Genomic DNA, 18,824 nt, shown 5'->3' with positions numbered 1-18,824 from the left:
TAAGCAATTACCAGGGAAGGGAAACTTCAGATATTTAATCATTTAATTTTTTTTCTGTAAAATTAAACCTTTTACCTTTTTTGATTTGAAATAACTACTCCTAAGCTTGTTGCTCAAGGCTATTAAACATCTAATTGGTTTGTTACACTGCAAAAACAAAGTGGCTTATGATTTGAATATAATGGTCTTTGCATGCTCTGCTCAACCCTAGAATTTTTAGGTATGCAATAACAAAAAGTTAGGTTTACATATATTTAAAAAAACATAAGTCTACAATATTGCAACCTGACTTGTGGTTGGATTGAAGTCTTTAATAACTTTCTTTTCACTACAAAAGTTGGCTTGATGTGTGGATTAAAGCCAAAACAGGATTAGGATTGATAAACCAAAAGCCTGATCAAAGAGGTAGATTTTTAAGATCTTTTTGAAGGAGTAAGAGGTGGGGAGGTTAAAGCATGAGTTAGAGTTTCAGACCCAGATGGCTTAAGGCATGGCCACCAGTGATAAAGCCAAATAAAGTTGGTGAAGACCCAAGTAGCCAGAATAGAGTTCTGGCATTGTACTGCTGGAGGAGTTCAGCTGAGACTGCAGGAGGAATTTCAACACCCAAGATGAGAATTATCAAGTAAAGATATTCAGGGACTGGGAACCAATGTGGGTCAGTGCACGCAGGGTTGCAATTCAATAAGCGTACCCCACTGTCTCTTGCTGAGTCATCCTAAAGGTGTCCTTCTGAAGCAAGCCTTGCTGTGAGGTGCTGCCCTGAGCAATATCCCCTGATGGCAGCATGACCACTAAGTAACAGTCAAATCTAACAGGCAGCCATTTTAAAAATTTTAAATTTGTAAACTGGACATTTCCTTTTCACTACTGCATATATACATGTCCCAGGTTGCCTGCTCTTGTGGTGACTGGGCACATTTCCCTCCAATGGTTCATTTGTTTTTTGTTTGTGAAGGATATTTCTGGTAGGCAGGTGCACCTGCTCATCTCTCCTTTTAAATTTATTCAAAATGAAGGTACCAGTTACCGTCATATAAATATCGTAATAATGTCTGTGTTCCTTTATACTGCTGATCTCGTGCTCTCGCATTCGCTCTCAACAATCTGGTGACCGATTTGTGTCTATAGTTATATCGCGGGTCTGTAATAAGGCTGGTTGCTACAAAGTGATGGGCCATTATTTAACTAAAAAATTATAAGATGAGATTTACAGAATGAAAACCTGTTGTGTAAAGTTGCTATTAATCTGCTTTCACTGTTTTGTTTTTCTGTAGTGCATCCCAGATCTCTCATACAAATGTATAGAAAGAACTTTTACATTCTTGCCTTTCACTTTTCTGGTTGTCAGTGTCTATTGAAAGAAAATACAAAAAAAAATTTCCATTTCCCAACCTGCTATTTAAATAGTTCAACTAAACTTCCCCAACCGTTTTTTTAATGCCAAATGAGAACAATCCTAGCTCATGTAGTCTCCACACAAGTCATGTTGTGGCTGTACAGGACATTAGTTAGGGCATTTTTAGAATACTGTATCTAAATTTTGTTAAACTTAGAGATATAGAGATGTACAGCATGGAAACAGACTCTTCGGTCCAACTTGTCCATGCTGACCAGATATCCCAACCTAATCTTGTCACATTTGCCAGCACTTGGCCCATATCCCTCTAAACATTTTCTATTCAAATATTCATCCAGATGCCTTTTTTTTAAATGTTGCAGTTATACCAGCCTCCACCACTTCCTCTGGCAGCTTATTCCATGCATGTACCACCCTCTGCATGGAACAAGTTGCCCCTTAAGTCCCTTTTTCTTTATATCTTCTCCTCTCACCTGAAACCTATGCCCTCTAGTTCTGGACCTGCTTCCCCCACACCAACCCTCCCTTCCCCTGCCTGCCCCTGTGGCTACAAATGAGATTGGTACAGACCAAGGAAAATTTGTCAACCCTGCACCTTTTTTTTTAAAGAAAAAATGGAAATAAAATGCTGTCCAACAAGAAAATGTTTTAGTGCTTTTTGTCTCCTTTTTATAAACAGTAACAGTTTCTGCATAAAACATTTAATTCTTGATGTGTATTCATTTTTAGTTAACTGGATTTTTCTTTTAAATTTATGGAAGTTTTAACAATGGTCATAGTGTATCTATCTAGTAAACATCTAGCTATATCACGACCCTAACTTGAGAAACTAAGTACTTCCTCAACCGGCATGTTTGATCACCCTCCAGTGAAGTAGTGTAATGTCCCCTCACTTTGGTGATGTGTAGCGTACACAATATGTGAAAGCAAAGTTACCTTCTTTCTCAGTGATCAGTAATAAATTCCTTTTGTGCACTACCAGCAGTCTTTAATAGATGCAGGTTGTTGCATGGAACAGAAAAAGGAAGTATCTTCCTTCAAATATCTTGTTTAAGAAAGTGAACTGAGCTTATTAGGATATATTGGAAAAATGAGTAACTTGTGCTTTGAACAAGTGGAGATAATATGTCAAGCTGTGCAGTCTCTTTGAGAAATGGATACCCAAATGTGATTTTTGTAAGCATTAATTTAACTGACCAATACACTAATCAATTTGATTTTTGTGGGACAAATTGCCTCTGTTAACTTTTTTAAGCAGTAATCTTGCCTGAATGGGATTTGATTCTTTTACTTCTCCTCAGGATTTAGATGCTTCAGACATGATAGAGAGGGATGTAAAAGAGGTGGGGGAGTTGCGTTATTGGTAAAGGAGAACATCACTGTTATACTGAGGGAAACACCTTTTTTTGAGGGCTCATCCAGCAAGGCTAAATGGGTAGAGCTCAGGAATAAGAAAGGTGCAATCACTTTGGGATTGTACTACGGGTCTCCTAACAGCAACTAGTAGGGGATAGAACAGATACGTGGATAGATTATACAGAAATGTAAAAAGAACAGGGTTGTTTTGATGAATGATGTTTTAGCTTCCCCATGCATTGACTGGAACTTGCTTCGTGCCAAGCATGTTGGGAATCTTTGAGTGTCGGGGATGGATTTTTTTTTTTAAACACTTGTTTTCAATAAAGAAATATCTGATGTAAGAGGCCATGCTAAACATGGTACTGGGCAATGAGCCTGGCCAGTGATCAAAGTTTCAGTGGGGATGTGTTTTGGGAACAGTGACGATAATTGGGAGTCAGATGTACAGAATAAAAACAGACCCTTCCGTCCAATTTGTCCATGCCGATCAGATATATCCTAAATAAATCTAGTCCCGTTTTGCCCATATTCCTGTAAACCCTTCCTATCCATATACCCATCTAAATGCCTTTTCATATTGTACTTCCTGAGGAAGAGCTTATGCTTGAAATGTTGACCCATTTGCTCCTCAGATGATGTCTGATTGGCTATGCTTTTCTAGCACCACACTTTTTTTTGACTCTGACTCTGACTCTGATCTCTAGAATCTGCAGACCTCACTTCCTTAGTAATTGTACCCATCTCCATTTCCTCTGGCTACTCATTCCATACATGCAACACTCTCTGTGAAAAGGTTGCCCATTGGATCCCTTTTAAATCTTCCCCTGTCACTTTAAACTGTACCCTCCAGTTTTGGACTCTCCCCTACCTTGGGGGGAAACAAAACACGTCTATTTACCCTATCCATGCCCCTCATGATTTTATCAACCTCTAAAGTCATCCCTCGGCCTCTAACACTCCAAGGAAAACCGCCCCAGCCTATTCACCCTCTCCCTCTGGTTAAGCCCTCCAAACCTGGCAAACTTCTTGTAAATCTTTTTTGAACCCTTTCAAATTTCACAACATCCTTTCGATGCAGGAAGACCAGCATTGGTTAGGCCACTTTTGGAATACAGCGTACAATGTGCTGTACAGCTGCAACATGACATTCAAACACCTGTACTCCACGCTCTGACCAATAAAGGAAAACATACCAAACGCCACCTTCACTATCCTATCTATCTGAGGCCCTACTTTCAGGGAGCTATGAACCTGCACTCTGAAGTCTTTGTTCATCAACACTCACTAAGATCTTTACATTTAGTGTATAAGACCTGCCCTGATTTGCCTTTCCAAAATTCAACACCTCACATTTATCTAAATTTAAACTCCATCTGCCACTCCTCAGCCCATTCACCCATGTGATCAAGATTCCATTGTAATCGGAGGTAACCTTCTGTGCTGGTGGTTATACCTCTGAATTTTGATGTCATCTGTAAATTTACTAACCATACCTCTTACATTCACATCCAAATCATTTATATAAATTCAATAAGTTTTAAGGAGATTATGGATGAGAGTAAGAGTAGTCCTGAGTGAAAGTACGAAACTGGGGGAAGGCTTACTACTATAATCGGCAGGAACTAGGGAATGTAGATTGGAAGCATCAGTTTGAGGGTAAATGCAGATCACACATGTGGGAATCTGTTTAAAGGCCAGATGGTTTAGATTAGATTAGATTACATTACAGTGTGGAAACAAGCCCTTCGGCCCAACAAGTCCACACCGACCCACCGAAGCGCAACCCACCCATACCCCTACATTTCCCCCTTACCTAACACTACAGGCAGTTTAGCATGGCCAATTCACCTGACCTGCACATCTTTGGACTGTGGGAGGGAAACCGGAGCACCCGGAGGAAACCCACACAGACACGGAGAACGTGCAAACTCCACACAGTCAGTTGCCTGAGGTGGGAATTGAACCTGGGTCTCTGGCGCTGTGAGGCAGCAGTGCTAACCACTGTGCCACCGTGTTCAGGACCAGCATGTTCCTGTGAAGGATATGGATGGCAACATATGGGAGCCTTTGCTGACGAGAAATTGATAGTTTTGAGCCAAAAAGTAAAAGGAGGGTTTTGAAAACTGAAGACCAGGCAGAGCCCTCGAATACAAAAATAGCAGGAAAGAATTCCAACAAGGAATTAGGACTAAAAGGGGCAATGAAATTTCTTTGACAAACAGAATTAAGGAAAATCGCAAGGTGTTTTATACATGAGAGGATAGCTTGGGTAGGTCTACCCAAAGACAAAGGAGGGAATTTGTGGAGCCTGAGGAAATGGGTGAGGTTCTTTTAATGAATATATTGTATCAGTATTCACATAGAAGGACATGTTGGATGGTGAGACTCAAGGATGTTTATATTCTGGGGCATGTGCATATTAAGTGTTGTATTTTTAAAAAGTACTCCAGTCCAACAAATTTCCAGGACCTGATGGGATCTATCCCAAAATGCTGAGGGAATTGCTGGGGCCTTATACAAAATCCTTGTATCCTCTTCAGTCTCAGGAGAGGTCCCAAATGACTGGAGAATAGCCAATGTGGTGTTTTTTGTTTAAGAAGAGCAACAAGGATAATCTGGGGATTTTACAGGCTAGTAAATCTTGTATCAATGGTAGGGAAATTATTGGAGAAAATCATTGGGGATAGGATTTGCTCTCATTTGGAAAATATGGACTTATTAGCGATAAGCAGCATGGCTTTGTGTGGGGAAAGTTGTCTCTCTCAAACATGAGGTTTTTGAGGAAATTATGACAGATAATTGAAGGCAGGGTGGGGATCTTGTCTGTATAGACTTTTTAGCAAGACTTTTTTTTTGACCGGGTTCCTCATGGAATGTTGATCCAAAAAATGAAGTCACATGGGGTCTATTGTGAGCTGGTAAAATGGATACAGCACCCCACCACCCCTCTCCCACCCTCCTTCCCACCTTCTCTGTTCTAAAGAATACACCAGCCTCTCTTCAAAGCTGAAATGCTCCATGTTGGACAACATCTTGGTGAATCTCCTTTGTAACCCTTACAGTGAAAACCCATCCTTCCCATCATGCAGTGACTAGAACTGCACACTGTACTCCATCTGTGGCACTCCAACACAACTTTGCTCTTATTTGTACTGAGTGATGAAGGCAAATGTCCAGTATGCTGCCTTAACTGCCCTATTAACCTGTCCAGCCACTTTCTGGGAGGTGTGAACAAATATTCCAAAATCCCTGTTCTTGTGAGCTGCCTAGTGTCTTGTCATTGAACTGTCTCCAATGAAACTACATCCCACCTCATGTGAGGGCACCAAGACTCTGTGGTGCAGTCTCATTCATGCCTTGCTGTAATGGTTACACTTCTTTTTTTTTTGCCACTTTTATACTCCACTCCCTTGGCAATAAATGTCAAAATTCCATTTGCCTTAATACTGTACATCAGAAAATCTCCAGTTAGCTGAGAATCTCACCAGGAACTCCCAACTCCACACCACTTTCTTGACATGTCCATCTTCTTTCCTGCCTATCTGCTTCCCCCCCCCCCCCCGCTGACCTATCACAATTGCCTCCCACCTTCATCCAGACAAAAGTGAGGACTGCAAATGTGGAAACCAGAGTTTAGATCAGTGTGGTGCTGGAAAAGCACAGCAGGTCAGGCAGCATCCAAGGAGCAGGAAAATTGATGTTTCAGGCAAAAGCCCTTCATCTGGAATCGAGGCAGGGAGCCTCCAGGGTGGAGAGATAATTGGGGGGGCGCCTGCATCCACCTAATGCCTTCCCACCTACCCTCCCCCATCCATCCCTTATCTCTCAGCCCCCTTCCCCTCCACATCCCTGAAGAAGGGCTTAGTTAGAAATGTCGACCCTCCTCCTCCCCGGATGCTACCTGACCCTGCTGTGCCTTTTCAGTGCCACATTTCTTGGTTCCACATCCCAACATGGGGTCTTTGTGCATAAATGGTCAGATTATGCTGTAAATGTTGTGAAATTGTGATGGTTGGGATGAAGAGGTAAATTTTGAGCACGACAGACATGCTTAGAGTTGAAGGTAATAAGCTTCTGAGTGTCACCTGATGGGGTGCTTTGGGGAGGAGTTGGGATGAAGTCAAATGAGGGAAGCAGAATCCACATCTCTACCCTTTTTTTTAAAAGGTAGTACTGTTTGAGATTTCAACTCTATATTTTATACACGTCTAAGCAAGTGAGTTTTGAACTGGCCCCCTGTTCCAAACTACTCTAATTCTCTTTTGTGAATGCCACTGTAAAACTAAGTGGGTCAGAGGGAGGGCAACTCCATGTCATAGTAGTATGTGCTTTCACTCTGCCGCTAGATGGTGCAAACAGTGTGGTAACTGGTCACCTTTTTAAAAAAAACTGGCGTTATTGCTAACTGGGCAATGGCAAACAATAGCGAGTGTTGAGGAAGTCCCAGTACTGTCCCCTCTCTTCCTGCACCCGTTGCCTCGCCTGGGATTCCTTGCAACAATTGACGGTGCTAGGGCAAGACCTGACCCATTCACCCCAGCTTGCCTCGCAGAGAGTTGTTTTGAGTACAACTCGAGTCAATCTGCGGGGGAGTTTAGCAGCAGCCCATAACCTCTACCGTCTTCTCAATTACACTTCAAACAATTTGAAATGACCAAATGAGGGGTAGGGATTTTTAAAAAAAAAACTTGAAGGTGAAGTGCAATCTTCCCAACCTCTTTTATATCGTCATCCCAACCCGCTGTGAATAGTTTTCGAAATATCTCCAATCTAATTCTTGAGGGTGGTATTATCGAGTTGCCCTGAATCAAGTGACTGATCTTGCGAAGGGATGACCAATAACTCCACATGAATTATACCACTACTTAGAAGTCAGTCTCCTTCCCAAGCTTGGACCTGAGTCGAGAGTAAAACTCCTCTGTATTGCAGAGCTAAGAGACTGAAGGGGAATACGAGCAAAAGTGTTTTCTTTTGAGGGAAAAACGTACCGGTGTAAAGTGATTTGTGATCATCCAGACGGTGTATATAATGTGGTTGAGATTTGAGTCTCTGGGTTCACAGCTGGAGGGCGCTGGGCAGGCGGTATAGAAGCTGCTCTCTGCTCTCCTGCAGAGAGGGATATGAAGGCTGGCTGGATGGAGGGAGGGGGGAGCTCTTTATCCATCTCTCTCTAGATCTGGGACTAGCTGAGTAACAGCAGCTGAGGCGGGCGCTGGAGAAAGCTGCATCTTTCCAGAAGCTGGGGGGGAATCGTCCTGGGTTTGCACTCCAGACTTTGAGAGCAACGTCTGGGTAACCGCCTCTCTCTCTCTCTCTCTTTGTCTTTTGTTTTCTATCTCTCTGTTTATGGACAGGCCATGGCTACCTTGGTCTGCAGGGTCCAGTTCCTCGACGACACCGATCCGTTCAACAGCACCAACTTCCCAGAGCCCACCCGGCCCCCTCTCTACACTTTCCGAGAGGACATCTCGCTCATCAATCAGATCCCGGGGCTGCACCGACTGCTTCAAGCTCCCCACAAGGTAGGGCAGCGGTGGGAAGGAATGGGGCCACAACCGGGCACCGGGTGGGGGGAACGGAATGGATGGAGAACTGCTTTGACCTGCTACAGGAGGTGCTGTAAATGATTTGGGTACGGGGCTGTAACGTGGTTGGGGTGGGGGAGAAGCTGTAATAGCCGTGAGAGGGGTATGTGTGACTGTAACATGGGGGGGATTGTAGTGGCTATGTATGGTGTGTGACTGTAACATTGTGGAGGTGTGTGACTGTAACTAATATGTGGGGATGTATGAATGTTACAAAGTGGCGGGGAATTGTAGAGGCTGTGATGTGTAACTAACATTGTGGGGGTGTGACATTGAGAGGGAGAACTAAAATGGCTATGGGGGTGTATGACTAAATTGTGGGGGGGGGGTGACTAATATTTTGAGGGGAGACTGCGGGTGTGTGACTGTAACACTGCGGGTGTGACTAACATTGAGAGGGGGGATTGAAGTGGCTGTGGGGGTAACATTGTGGTGTGGGAGCGAGTATTGGCGTGCGAGGGGCTGTCTGACTGACTGTAACTTGGGGGTGGGCTGCTGTAGTGACCGTGGGTAACATTAGGGAGTCACTAATGTAATGGGGGGGGGGAGGGGTTGCAATGGACTGTAATGGTATGTGTGGGGCTTTTTAGGGGGGAAGGGGAAGTCTCTCTCTGCTGTGGAGGTACCAGAGATGGAGAGTGAGTGATGGATTGACCTTGGGGGCGGCGGGGGAGGGGTTGGAATTTAGGATGGAGGATATCAGGCAGTCTCCTGAGACCGGGCTGGGACCCAGGGTCTCTCGATGTGTTCGTGCCGAGCTGTATGTGCTGGGTACCGCAGTGCGGGAGCTGCTCTTTGTCGCACTGAGGGGAACCCCGGGCCGCTACACTGCACCGGGGGACGGCCTGGGCAGGGGGCTGACCGCCTCTCTCTCTCTCTCTCTCTCTCTCTCTGAGAGCCGGCCATGGAGGAAAGGGAAGAGCATTGCCCTCCCCTCCCGGGACTCTCAGCTCACCACCGCCTGACCGCATTGCACACACCAGCAGCTGAGCTGACCCTGAAAGACTCCTCCAGCTCCCTCCCATCTACTTTTCCCTTTTTCCCCTTTAAAACAACGTTAAACTTTGAGGATTTTAATCGCCGGTGAGTCGGGTTGTTCTCTTGAATGAAGCCTGACCGCCCCCTAATCCCCATCACATGCTGCTTTCCCCTAACCTTATGTTTCATCTCACTGACGCTAGGGCAAGTTTGTCAACTTTTTATATATATAGAAACTCCTCGACGGATCCTGTCTGTCCTGGGGCTGGGGGCAACTTGAACGTCTGTTGGAACTGTATATTTTTGTTCCCTTCGGCAAGATGTGTGCATTCGTCTTATTAATTGCGATGCAGCATTTAACTGCAGTTGGAGAAGCGTCGCTTTAGCTGCTCTGTGCCTGCACCTGTCTCTTGGAAGCATGCCTCCTGCACCGGCCCAGTTATAATGCGGACTCACGGATTATTCTGGCGGCGCTGGAACGGCCCCTGTTAATTGTTTGCAGTGGGCGAGATCTGTAATTTAGTTGCATGCCTTGGTAACTTTCATACGCCGCACTTTCTATTTTAAAAGGATATGTTGGTTAGTCTGCATTGCATACGCACGCTCGAATGTTTTGGGATTGACTTCTTAAATAGGTAACTCCACTTGGCCATCCATTTGGAGTTGTGCCTCTCCACAGGCCGGGAAAGCTTGGGATTTACCTTTTTTTTTTAAAAGCGGCTCGAGAGAATCTGCTACCTCTCCAGAAAAGAGGGGAGACAGGGGTCCCCTCTGGCTGAGAGATGGGAATCAGAGTCCACTGGCCAGACTTCTTCTGGGTGACAGTTGGGGGATGGATTGGTGGGGTTGTACCCACTGTAGAGTTACTACGTGGTTTTATCTAAGAATGACCTCCGGTATGAAGAACTTAAGCTATGAAAATAACTCCTCCAATATATTCTTTTTTTAAAATGAAGAGGGCATCAGTTGGAGGCTGGCAAAATGCTGGAGGGCTGGACCACTGCTCATTGCTATGGAAAGCTTCCAGATAATTGCTGAGAGTTGCCTCCTTTTGAACTGCTGCAGTCCGTTTAGTGTAGGTTCTTTTTTCTCTTTGCCCCCCCCCCCCCCCCAAATGTTAAGGAAGAAATTCCAGTTTATTGGCACAGTACCATTGAAGGAATGGCAAGGTTGGCACCTGAGGCAGCAGTCCAAGGGACTTGGGTTTGATTCCAGCCTCAGGTGACTGTGCAAACTCCACACAGACATTCTTCCCCCTGTCTGCATGGGTTTCCTCCCACAATCCAAAGACCTGCAGGTTAGGTGAATTGGTCATCGTGTTAAGGGATGTGGAGGTTAGGTGCATTAGTCAGGGGAAATGTAGAGTAATGGGGTAGGTATCTGGTCAGTTACTCTTTGGAGGGTCAGTATGGACATGTTGGGCCAAATACCTTTTTCCACACTGGACAGATTTGATGATATGATATTTCCAAGTTATGATGGGAAGTGGCTTGGAGGGGAACTTGCAGGTGGTGGCATATATCTGCTGACCTTGTCATTCTTGATAGAGGTGATGCTGTCTCAGGAGCCTTGATAAATTTTTTGTAATGCATCTTCTAGACACTGGTACTGTGCACTACTAATAGGGCAAATGCACACCTTGCTGAAGAGAACAAAAATATACATCTTCAATAAACGTTCAAGTAGTCCACAGCCCCAGGACAGACAGGAGCTGTCAGTTTTTATTTTTAATTTTTAAAAAATTGACAAATTTGCCCTAGTGACAGTGAGATGAAACATAACAAGATTAGGGAAAGCAGCAGATGGGGATTAGGGGGTGGCTGTTGTCAGGCTTCATTTGAGAGAATAACCCAAGTTTGTTTTGGCCTGATATCTACAATCAAAGTGGCTTGCTTTGTCCTGGATGGTGTCAGTTTCTTGTTTTGCTGGAACTGTACTCATCTATGCAAGTGGGAACTATTCTATCACATTCTTGGCTTGAACCTTGTGTGGATGATTAGCAAATTTTTGGTGAGCAACTTGCTTTTAACCTGCTCATGTAGCCACAGTATTTATAAGACTAGCCCGGTTCAGTGTCTGGTCAATGGTCAACAGTTAGGATGTTGTCAGTTGGGGATTGGTTATGGTAATGCCATTGAATGTCAAGGACAATTGCTAGATTCTCTTTCTGGAGATGGTCATTGTCTGACACTTGTGACATGACTATTACTTGGCAGATGTCAGCCCAAGTGTGGGTATTGTCCATTCCTTGTTGCATTGGAAATGGACTAGCTCACTATCTGAGGTGTGGTGAATGGTGTGGACATTGTGATCATTCAGGTCATTGAAGCAGTTGAAGATGATTTAGGCCTAGAATATGACCCTGTGAAATGTAGGGCTGTCCAGCACCTTTTTCCTAAATATCCATTCCGCCACCCCGTCTCCAAACTATCACTTTCTCCCTCACGTTCATCTACCTATTTCTATCTCCGCGCTCTTTTTTTTTTCCCCCCCAGCCCACAAGCCTCATTCTAGATGAAGGGCTTATGCCCAAAACTTTGATTCTCCTGCTCCTCTGATGCTACCTGACCTGTGCTTTTCCACCTCTGGACTCTGACCTCTAGCATTCACTTTCTCCCACTGGAATTCCTCCCTGAGATGAATGAACTCCAACACCAGCAACCATCTTCCTTTTTGTGCTGGATCTGGCTCTGACCATTGAAGAGTTCTCTTTTTGCCTCTCATCCTGCCATGGTGTCTTGATGCACTGCTTGGTCAATAGTGCCTTAATGAAAAGGGTAGTCACTCATTTTGTCATCCCTCACTTTCTTTTTTTTGGTCTAAGGCTATAAGGAAGTCAAGAGTTGTGTGGCTCAGACAGAACTCAAGTGGGGTGCAGTTGAATAAGTTATTGGTAAGTGACTGCTTGTTAGCTGTGATGACCACTACCTCTCTCTCAAACTAAGAGTTTATAATTGGCTGGACTGGAATTGCTCCGTGTACTTAGGCATTTTTTCTCATGGCTAGAACAGATTGGTTAAGGGCCTGGCTTGTTTTGGACTGCAAATCTTTGGTATTTATTGCTTGAATATGTTGAGAACCCTCTAGCATTTGTAATATTGTGTCTCTTCTATGTTTCTTTATCATGGAGTGAATTGTATTGGCTGGAAAGTGACACCGTGATGCTGGAGATAAGAAAATCATCTGATAGAGATGGTCCTTGTGATTTTGAATAGACTGGGAGAAATAGTTCCCACTTGTGAAACCTTCAAGAGGAAGGATACAGATTTCAAGTACAGTAATTTGCAAAATACGCAAAACAAACTTTGCTCTCAGCAGGTGGTTGAGGTGTAGAGTGCACTGTGCGTGTGGTGGAAACTGGCTCAAAAGGAAATTAAACTGGTATCTATGCGGAACAATGTATGAATTTACAAGACTAGCATTTCACATCATGCCAATTAGTTAGTCATGCTAGTATAAGTTGGCTACATTCTGTCCTGTTCCAACTGATTCCCTGAGATTGATTTGACGAATATGATAGCTGGCATCTAATTTATATTGAGTCTCCAGTTCCCAATCTCTATAGATTATTGGTAGATTGCAGAATATGTGCCTATGGTGAAGCCCAAAAAAGATAGCCAATGAATGTTTAATGCCTCTGATAATGCATCAGCTACGGTTGGGCCATGCGTCTTCCCAGTCCATGTTTAACAGGTTTGTAATGTTCTGCCAGAGTTTTATTTGCTTACAATAAAAGGAATACATTGTGCTCTGAGCAATGTTCACATTTTTCCAATTAAAGCAAGTAAATATCTAAAAGGCTGTTTGCAACATTGTCGTGAGCCTCAGATATTCTAAAACTTGTGAATATTCTGATGAGGATTTTCTGAGGGGAAAGAGCAATTGAGAAAAGCATTGGCACTTCAAAGCCTACATTGAAAGCAAGTTCTCCTTTACAAGGGAGAAATGAATAATATGATATTGGTCTCTGTATGCCAGGCATATGTCATTGTTGAATGTATTTTGCCATTGCATATATGCTGAGAGTTCTGATTTATGCTGCCTTCACAAATCTAAATATTACTGGTGCTTTGAAAAAATTCAGTTTTGAGATATCATGCAAATCAAGGCATGTTACTATCTTCTTATTCACTCTGTGTTCCACAAGTTTTTATTTTCTGACTCAAACATCTGTTTGTGTTGCATTTGTCTCCATTTTAAGACCCCTCCTTTTAATCAGGCTTTAGGTCACTCTCACCTACTATCTCTTTCACTTTTTTATATGCTCATTAGCTGAATTTATCTCTCTTTCTTTTTTTTAAATGTTTTAAAAAAAAAATAGAGGGTGGTGGTGGAGGGTTGTTTTTCAGACTGGAGGCCTGTGACCAATGGAGTGCCACAAGGATCGGTGCTGGGTCCTCTACTTGTCATTTACATAAATGATTTGGATGCGAGCAGAAGACATACTGTTAGTAAGTTTGCAGATGACACTAAAATTGGAGGTGTAGTGGACAGCGAAGAGGGTTACCTCTGATTACGACAGGATCTTTACCAGATGGGCTAATGGGCTGAGAAGTGGCAGATGGAGTTTAATTCCGATAAATGCAAGGTGCTGCATTTTGGGAGAGCAAATTTTAGCAGGACTTATACACTTAGTGATAAGGTTCTAGGGAGTGTTGATGAACAAAGAGAACTTGGAGTGCAGGTTCATAGTTCCTTGAAAGTGGAGTCACAGGTAGATAGGAAAGTGAAGAAGGCGTTTGGTATGCTTTCCTTTTATTGGTCAGAGTATTGAGTACAGGAGTCGGGAGGTCATGTTGCGGCTGTACAGGACATTGGTTAGGCCACTGTTGGAATATTGCATGCAATTCTGGTCTCCTTCCTATCAGTAAGATGTTGTGAAACTTGAAAGGGTTCAGAAAAGATTTACAATGATGTTGCTGGGGTTGGAGGATTTGAGCTATAGGGAGAGGCTGAACAGACTGGGGCTGTTTTCCCTGGAGCATTGGAGGCTGAGGGGTGACCTTATAGAGGCTTACAAAATTGAGGGACATGGATAGGATGAATAAGCAAAGTCTTTTCAAGAACAAACCACGACAAGCAGACCAAACACAGCCAGAAACCCTAACCACCTTACCATACATCAAAGAAGTTTCAGAAATGACAGCCAGACTACTAAGACCCCTCGGAATCCTAATAGCACACAAAGCAACCAACACTCTCAAACAAAAACTAACAAACTTAAAAGACCCAGTATAACCCATGGACAAAACCAACGTCATCTACAAAATTTCATGCAAGGACTGCCACAAACACTATGTAGGACAAACAGGAAGAAAGTTAGCCACCAGGATACACACACACCAGCTAGCCACAAAAAGACACGACCCTGTCTCCCACATAGCCCTATACACAGGTGAAAAAAACCACCAGTTCGACTGGGACAACACATCTATCCTGGGACAGGCTAAGCAAAGACATGCCAGAGAATTCCTAGAGGCCTGGCACTCCAACCACAACACCATAAATAACCACACCAGATCTAGATACCATCTATCAACCCCTCAGAAAACGAACAGGAAATGACATCACCACACACCCCAGGAACCTTATCCAGGACAAACCTATAAATAGAAAGCAGGAGACAACAGCTTCGCTTCACTTGGAGGCTGCCACTGATGTTATCTAGCCTGGTAATGAAACGTCTGGATATCAAACCTACAGCTCAGCGAGCAAACCTATACCTGACACCACCCCCCACCTCTTCCCTGTGGTTGGGGAGTCCAGAACTAGAGGTCATAGGTTTAGGGGAAGAGGGGAAAGATAAAACAGACCTAAGGGGCAACTTTTTCACGCAGAGGGTGGCTCCTGTATGGAATGAGCTGCCAGAGGATGTTGTGGAGGCTGATACCGTTGGAACATTTAAGAGGCATTTGGATGGGTATATGAATAGGAAGGGTTTGGAGGAATATGGGCTGGGTGCTGTCGGTGGTACTAGAATGGGTTGGAATATCTGGTTGGCATGGACAGGTTGGACCGAAGGGTCTGTTACCATGCTGTACATCTGACCCTATGAAGTTATAGGGCAAATTATGATTGAGGTATTAGATTACGAGAAGTGTCGTCTCAATATTTGTTGTACAAAATATACTGATGGGGTGCCTGTCTGTAACTTAATCATACAATGTCATTTAGTGATCTTTTTAGTTTACTGTATGTGGCACACACCTGGTAGGAAGGATGAGTTCAGGCTATTGATAGGAAGGAATTGCAATGTGGTCCTGGAAAGTTGTTACCCAAAATGATCATCGAGCACTGAGCCATTAATGAAACCATTTTGTTCAAGAAAGTTCACTATCATTTCATAGCAACTCTTCTAAACATTCTGAAGTGCAACCAAGATCTTTTGAATTTTAGTTATGGTAGAGAGCTTTTTGGTACATAATGTTAAAATGGACTCTTACCTGTATAGCCATTGAAGCTATTACAATTCCAGTTCACTAGTAACTGCATTGACAATAGAAGCTCAATTGAGTGGAGTGGAGTCACAGGTAGACAGGATGGTGAAGGAGGTGTTTGGCATGCTTGCCTACATTGGTCAGTGCATTGAGTGAAGAAGTTGGGTTGTCAGGCTGTCTGTACAGGACATTGGTGAGGTCACTTTGGAATACTGTGTTTTAATTCTGGCCTTCCTGCTGTAGGAAAAGTGTTGGTAAACTAGAAAGGGTTCAGAAAGATTTTACAAGGATGTTGCCATGATTGGAGGGTTTAAGCTATAGGGAGAGTGCTGTGTAGGCTGGGGCTTTTTTTCCCTGCTGGGAACCTCAGGAAATTAAGGGTGAACTTTTTAGAAGTTTATAAAATGGAGGGTTGTGGGTAGGATAAATAATGGCCTATCAGCCAGAGTAGGGCAGTCTAAAATGAGACAGTATAAGTTTAAGGTGAGAGGGGAAAGATTTAAAAGGGACCTGAGGGGCCATGTTTGCTCCTGGTGTTGCATGCATGGAATGAGCTGCCAGAGGGAATGGTGGAGGTTGATACAATTATAGTATTTAAGTCATCTGATGGATATGTGAATAGGAAAGGTTTAGAGGGATATGAGCCTAATGCTGATAAATGGGACTTGACCAGTGTTTAAGATGTCTGTGCAGATGTGTTGGTCCATAGGGCCTGTTTCCATGTTGTATAACTGACTCTATGATCATGCTCTGTTTGGGTTTGTTGTTGTTTTTTGCATCTTTTGAAGTAGTGCTTGTGCTTTTCTTTCCTATTCTCTTGAAGGCATGGAGTCTATAGTGGTATCTTGGCATCGATAGTTATCGGAAGTCCTTAGAAATGAAGGTTGTTTTTTTTTCCCCCTTGGTTTGCTAAAATGTTCCTTTTTCACAAATGGCTCACTGTATATCTTAGTGAGACTGTGTGTGTCTTGGAATGTGACCCAAACGAATCTCATTTTGAAGAATATATTGAAATGGTGAAGTCTTGATGTCTTCTCCATCCTGTCTGCAAGAGTTATTGGAAAGCTATTCAGTAAATCATTCTTTTCCCCTATAAATGAGGTGCTGAGGCCTTTTTTAGTGGCACCATCCTACCTTCATCTGAGATTAGCCAAAGCAGGACTGAATCTGGAACTACTTCTTTGCTTGGTCCTCCTATTTTGGATCTGAATTGACTAATGCTTTGAGCTGTGAGCTCTTTGTTTGTATTCCGGGATTTTGATATTGTAGTTTACACCCAAAAATCTCATCTGCAGCAGAGGTGTGTCATGCCATCTCTGACCAGGTTTACTAGAATACAGTGATCTCCAATCCCAGGTACAAGATTGCAATCTTAAGTGACCCAACTCCAATGTGAGAATTGTTGGGTCTGTCAGACATTGTTCACAGCCTCATTGACATAATTGCTAATGTTGATTGCTGGTTAGCAAAGACGTCAAATGTAGTAGCCATGCTTTGCTGAGTTGGCTTGTCTTTCACTGGTGTGGAAAATGATATCAGTCCAAATGTTGTAGTCTCCTAATGTCTGTTGACATTCGGTCAGCATCATATTGAGTGATTAGATTAGGTTCCCTGCGGGGTGGAAAGGGGCCCTTCAGCCCAACAAGTCCACACTTGCCCTCCGAAGAGTAACCCACCCAGACTCCTTTCCCTCTGACTAATGCATCTAACACTATGGGCAATTTAGAATGGCCAATTCACCTGAGCTGCACATCTTTGGATTGTGGGAGGAAACCCATGCAGATACGGGGAGAATGTTGCCCAAGGTTGGAATCAAACTAGAGTCTCTGGCAACTGAGGCAGCAGTACTAACCATTGAGCTACCGTGCTGTCCATGCAATGCCTTTTGTGAATGACCATCTTTTCAACACCTGCCTGAACAATCACTGGTGCCAGAGGTGCTGCTGGGACCTGTAAAATGGCAGAAGGGTTGGGCACTTGAACATAAAAACGGGGAAGGTTGGAGTGAATTATTGTATAGCAATGATTTGACCCATCTGAATACAGGCGATCTAGGTTTGACCTCTTCACTTGACCAACATGAACAGGGTAAAATAAAGTACCACTTCGTAATTTCTTGGTTCATCAAGAGGTGAAAAACTTTTCAGTTTGATGGGAGGCAGCTTAGCACTGCAGGGAAGTGATCATGATGCTGGGCACAACTGCTGCAGAGAAAAGCCCATTAAATCAACTGTATTCAACAAGGTCACCTTAGATGCCTGAAGCGCACTGTTTAAACATGAGATTGTTCAGGTAAGGAGTTTGAGGAGCACAGTAGATAGTCCCTGGTGGGAACGTTTTAGTTTTTTTTTTAAACATGCATTTACTTGTCTGACCTTTCCATTGTGATGGGACTGAGGAATGCAGACAGGCATTTTCTGCTTGTTCTCGCTAAAATTGAAGTATTCCACTACTACAACATAGTGCACAAAGAATCGAACAGAGTGCCATCTAGAATCTCGAGGTGTTGATTACTTGTGGGCTGCTCTGCTTACCATCCTCAATTGTTGAATCCATTGTTAGGCTTCAATAAGTACTGAATGATAGCAGACTGTTCTCCTGAGTTTGGAGCATTGCTGTCACAATGCCATTTCATTGTCTTGCATTGTCTTCAGTGAAGGAGGGCACTGACCAAGACTGGGACTCCACTCCTGTTGTTTTGTTGGAGTACAACCAATATTCTATAAGTTGAGGTGAACAGTGGCAGTTGACCATGATCTGAATCCGGTACGGCCGCATTTGGAGTATTGTGTATGGTTCTGGTCACTGCATTATAGGGAGGATGTGGAAGCTTTGGAAAGGGTTCAGAGGAGATAAATCTCCTCTGAGGATGTTGCCTGGTATGGAGGGAAGGCCTTATGATAGGCTGTGAGGGACTTGGCCCCACTCTCATTAGAGGTTGAGAGGTGACTTAGTTGAGACATCTAATCAAGGTTAGATCAGTTGGACAGTGACAGCCTTTTTCCTCTGGCTAGCATGAGGGGACATAGCTTTAAATTGAGGGGCGATAGATATAGGACAGATGTCAGCAGTAGTTTCTTTACTGCCTGCAACAATAGCTGACTT

The 18,824-nt window shown here is 43.6% G+C and overlaps 1 protein-coding gene across 17 annotated transcripts in view; it reads left to right on the top strand.

Moving 5' to 3' along the window:
- The first annotated feature begins 7,705 nt into the window (after positions 1–7,705).
- fhod3b (formin homology 2 domain containing 3b) overlaps positions 7,706–18,824 on the top strand; it is a 612,757-nt gene continuing 601,638 nt past the window's right edge. For 6 of the 17 annotated variants that reach the window (XM_072560552.1, XM_072560551.1, XM_072560549.1 and 3 more), the window contains exon 1: positions 7,765–8,241. In XM_072560552.1, coding sequence (XP_072416653.1) covers positions 8,077–8,241 — 165 coding nt within the window. In that variant the 5' untranslated portion in view covers positions 7,765–8,076. Of the gene's footprint in view, positions 8,242–18,824 lie in introns of all 17 variants that reach the window. The other 11 variants (XM_072560542.1, XM_072560537.1, XM_072560546.1 and 8 more) reach the window with 9 other exon arrangements.

Source organism: Chiloscyllium punctatum, chromosome 41 (genome assembly GCF_047496795.1).
Source record: "Chiloscyllium punctatum isolate Juve2018m chromosome 41, sChiPun1.3, whole genome shotgun sequence".
NCBI classification, from domain to species: Eukaryota; Metazoa; Chordata; class Chondrichthyes; order Orectolobiformes; family Hemiscylliidae; genus Chiloscyllium; species Chiloscyllium punctatum.
The sequence above is the reverse complement of the archived record's forward strand: the minus strand, read 5'-3'. Positions and strand labels throughout refer to the sequence as shown.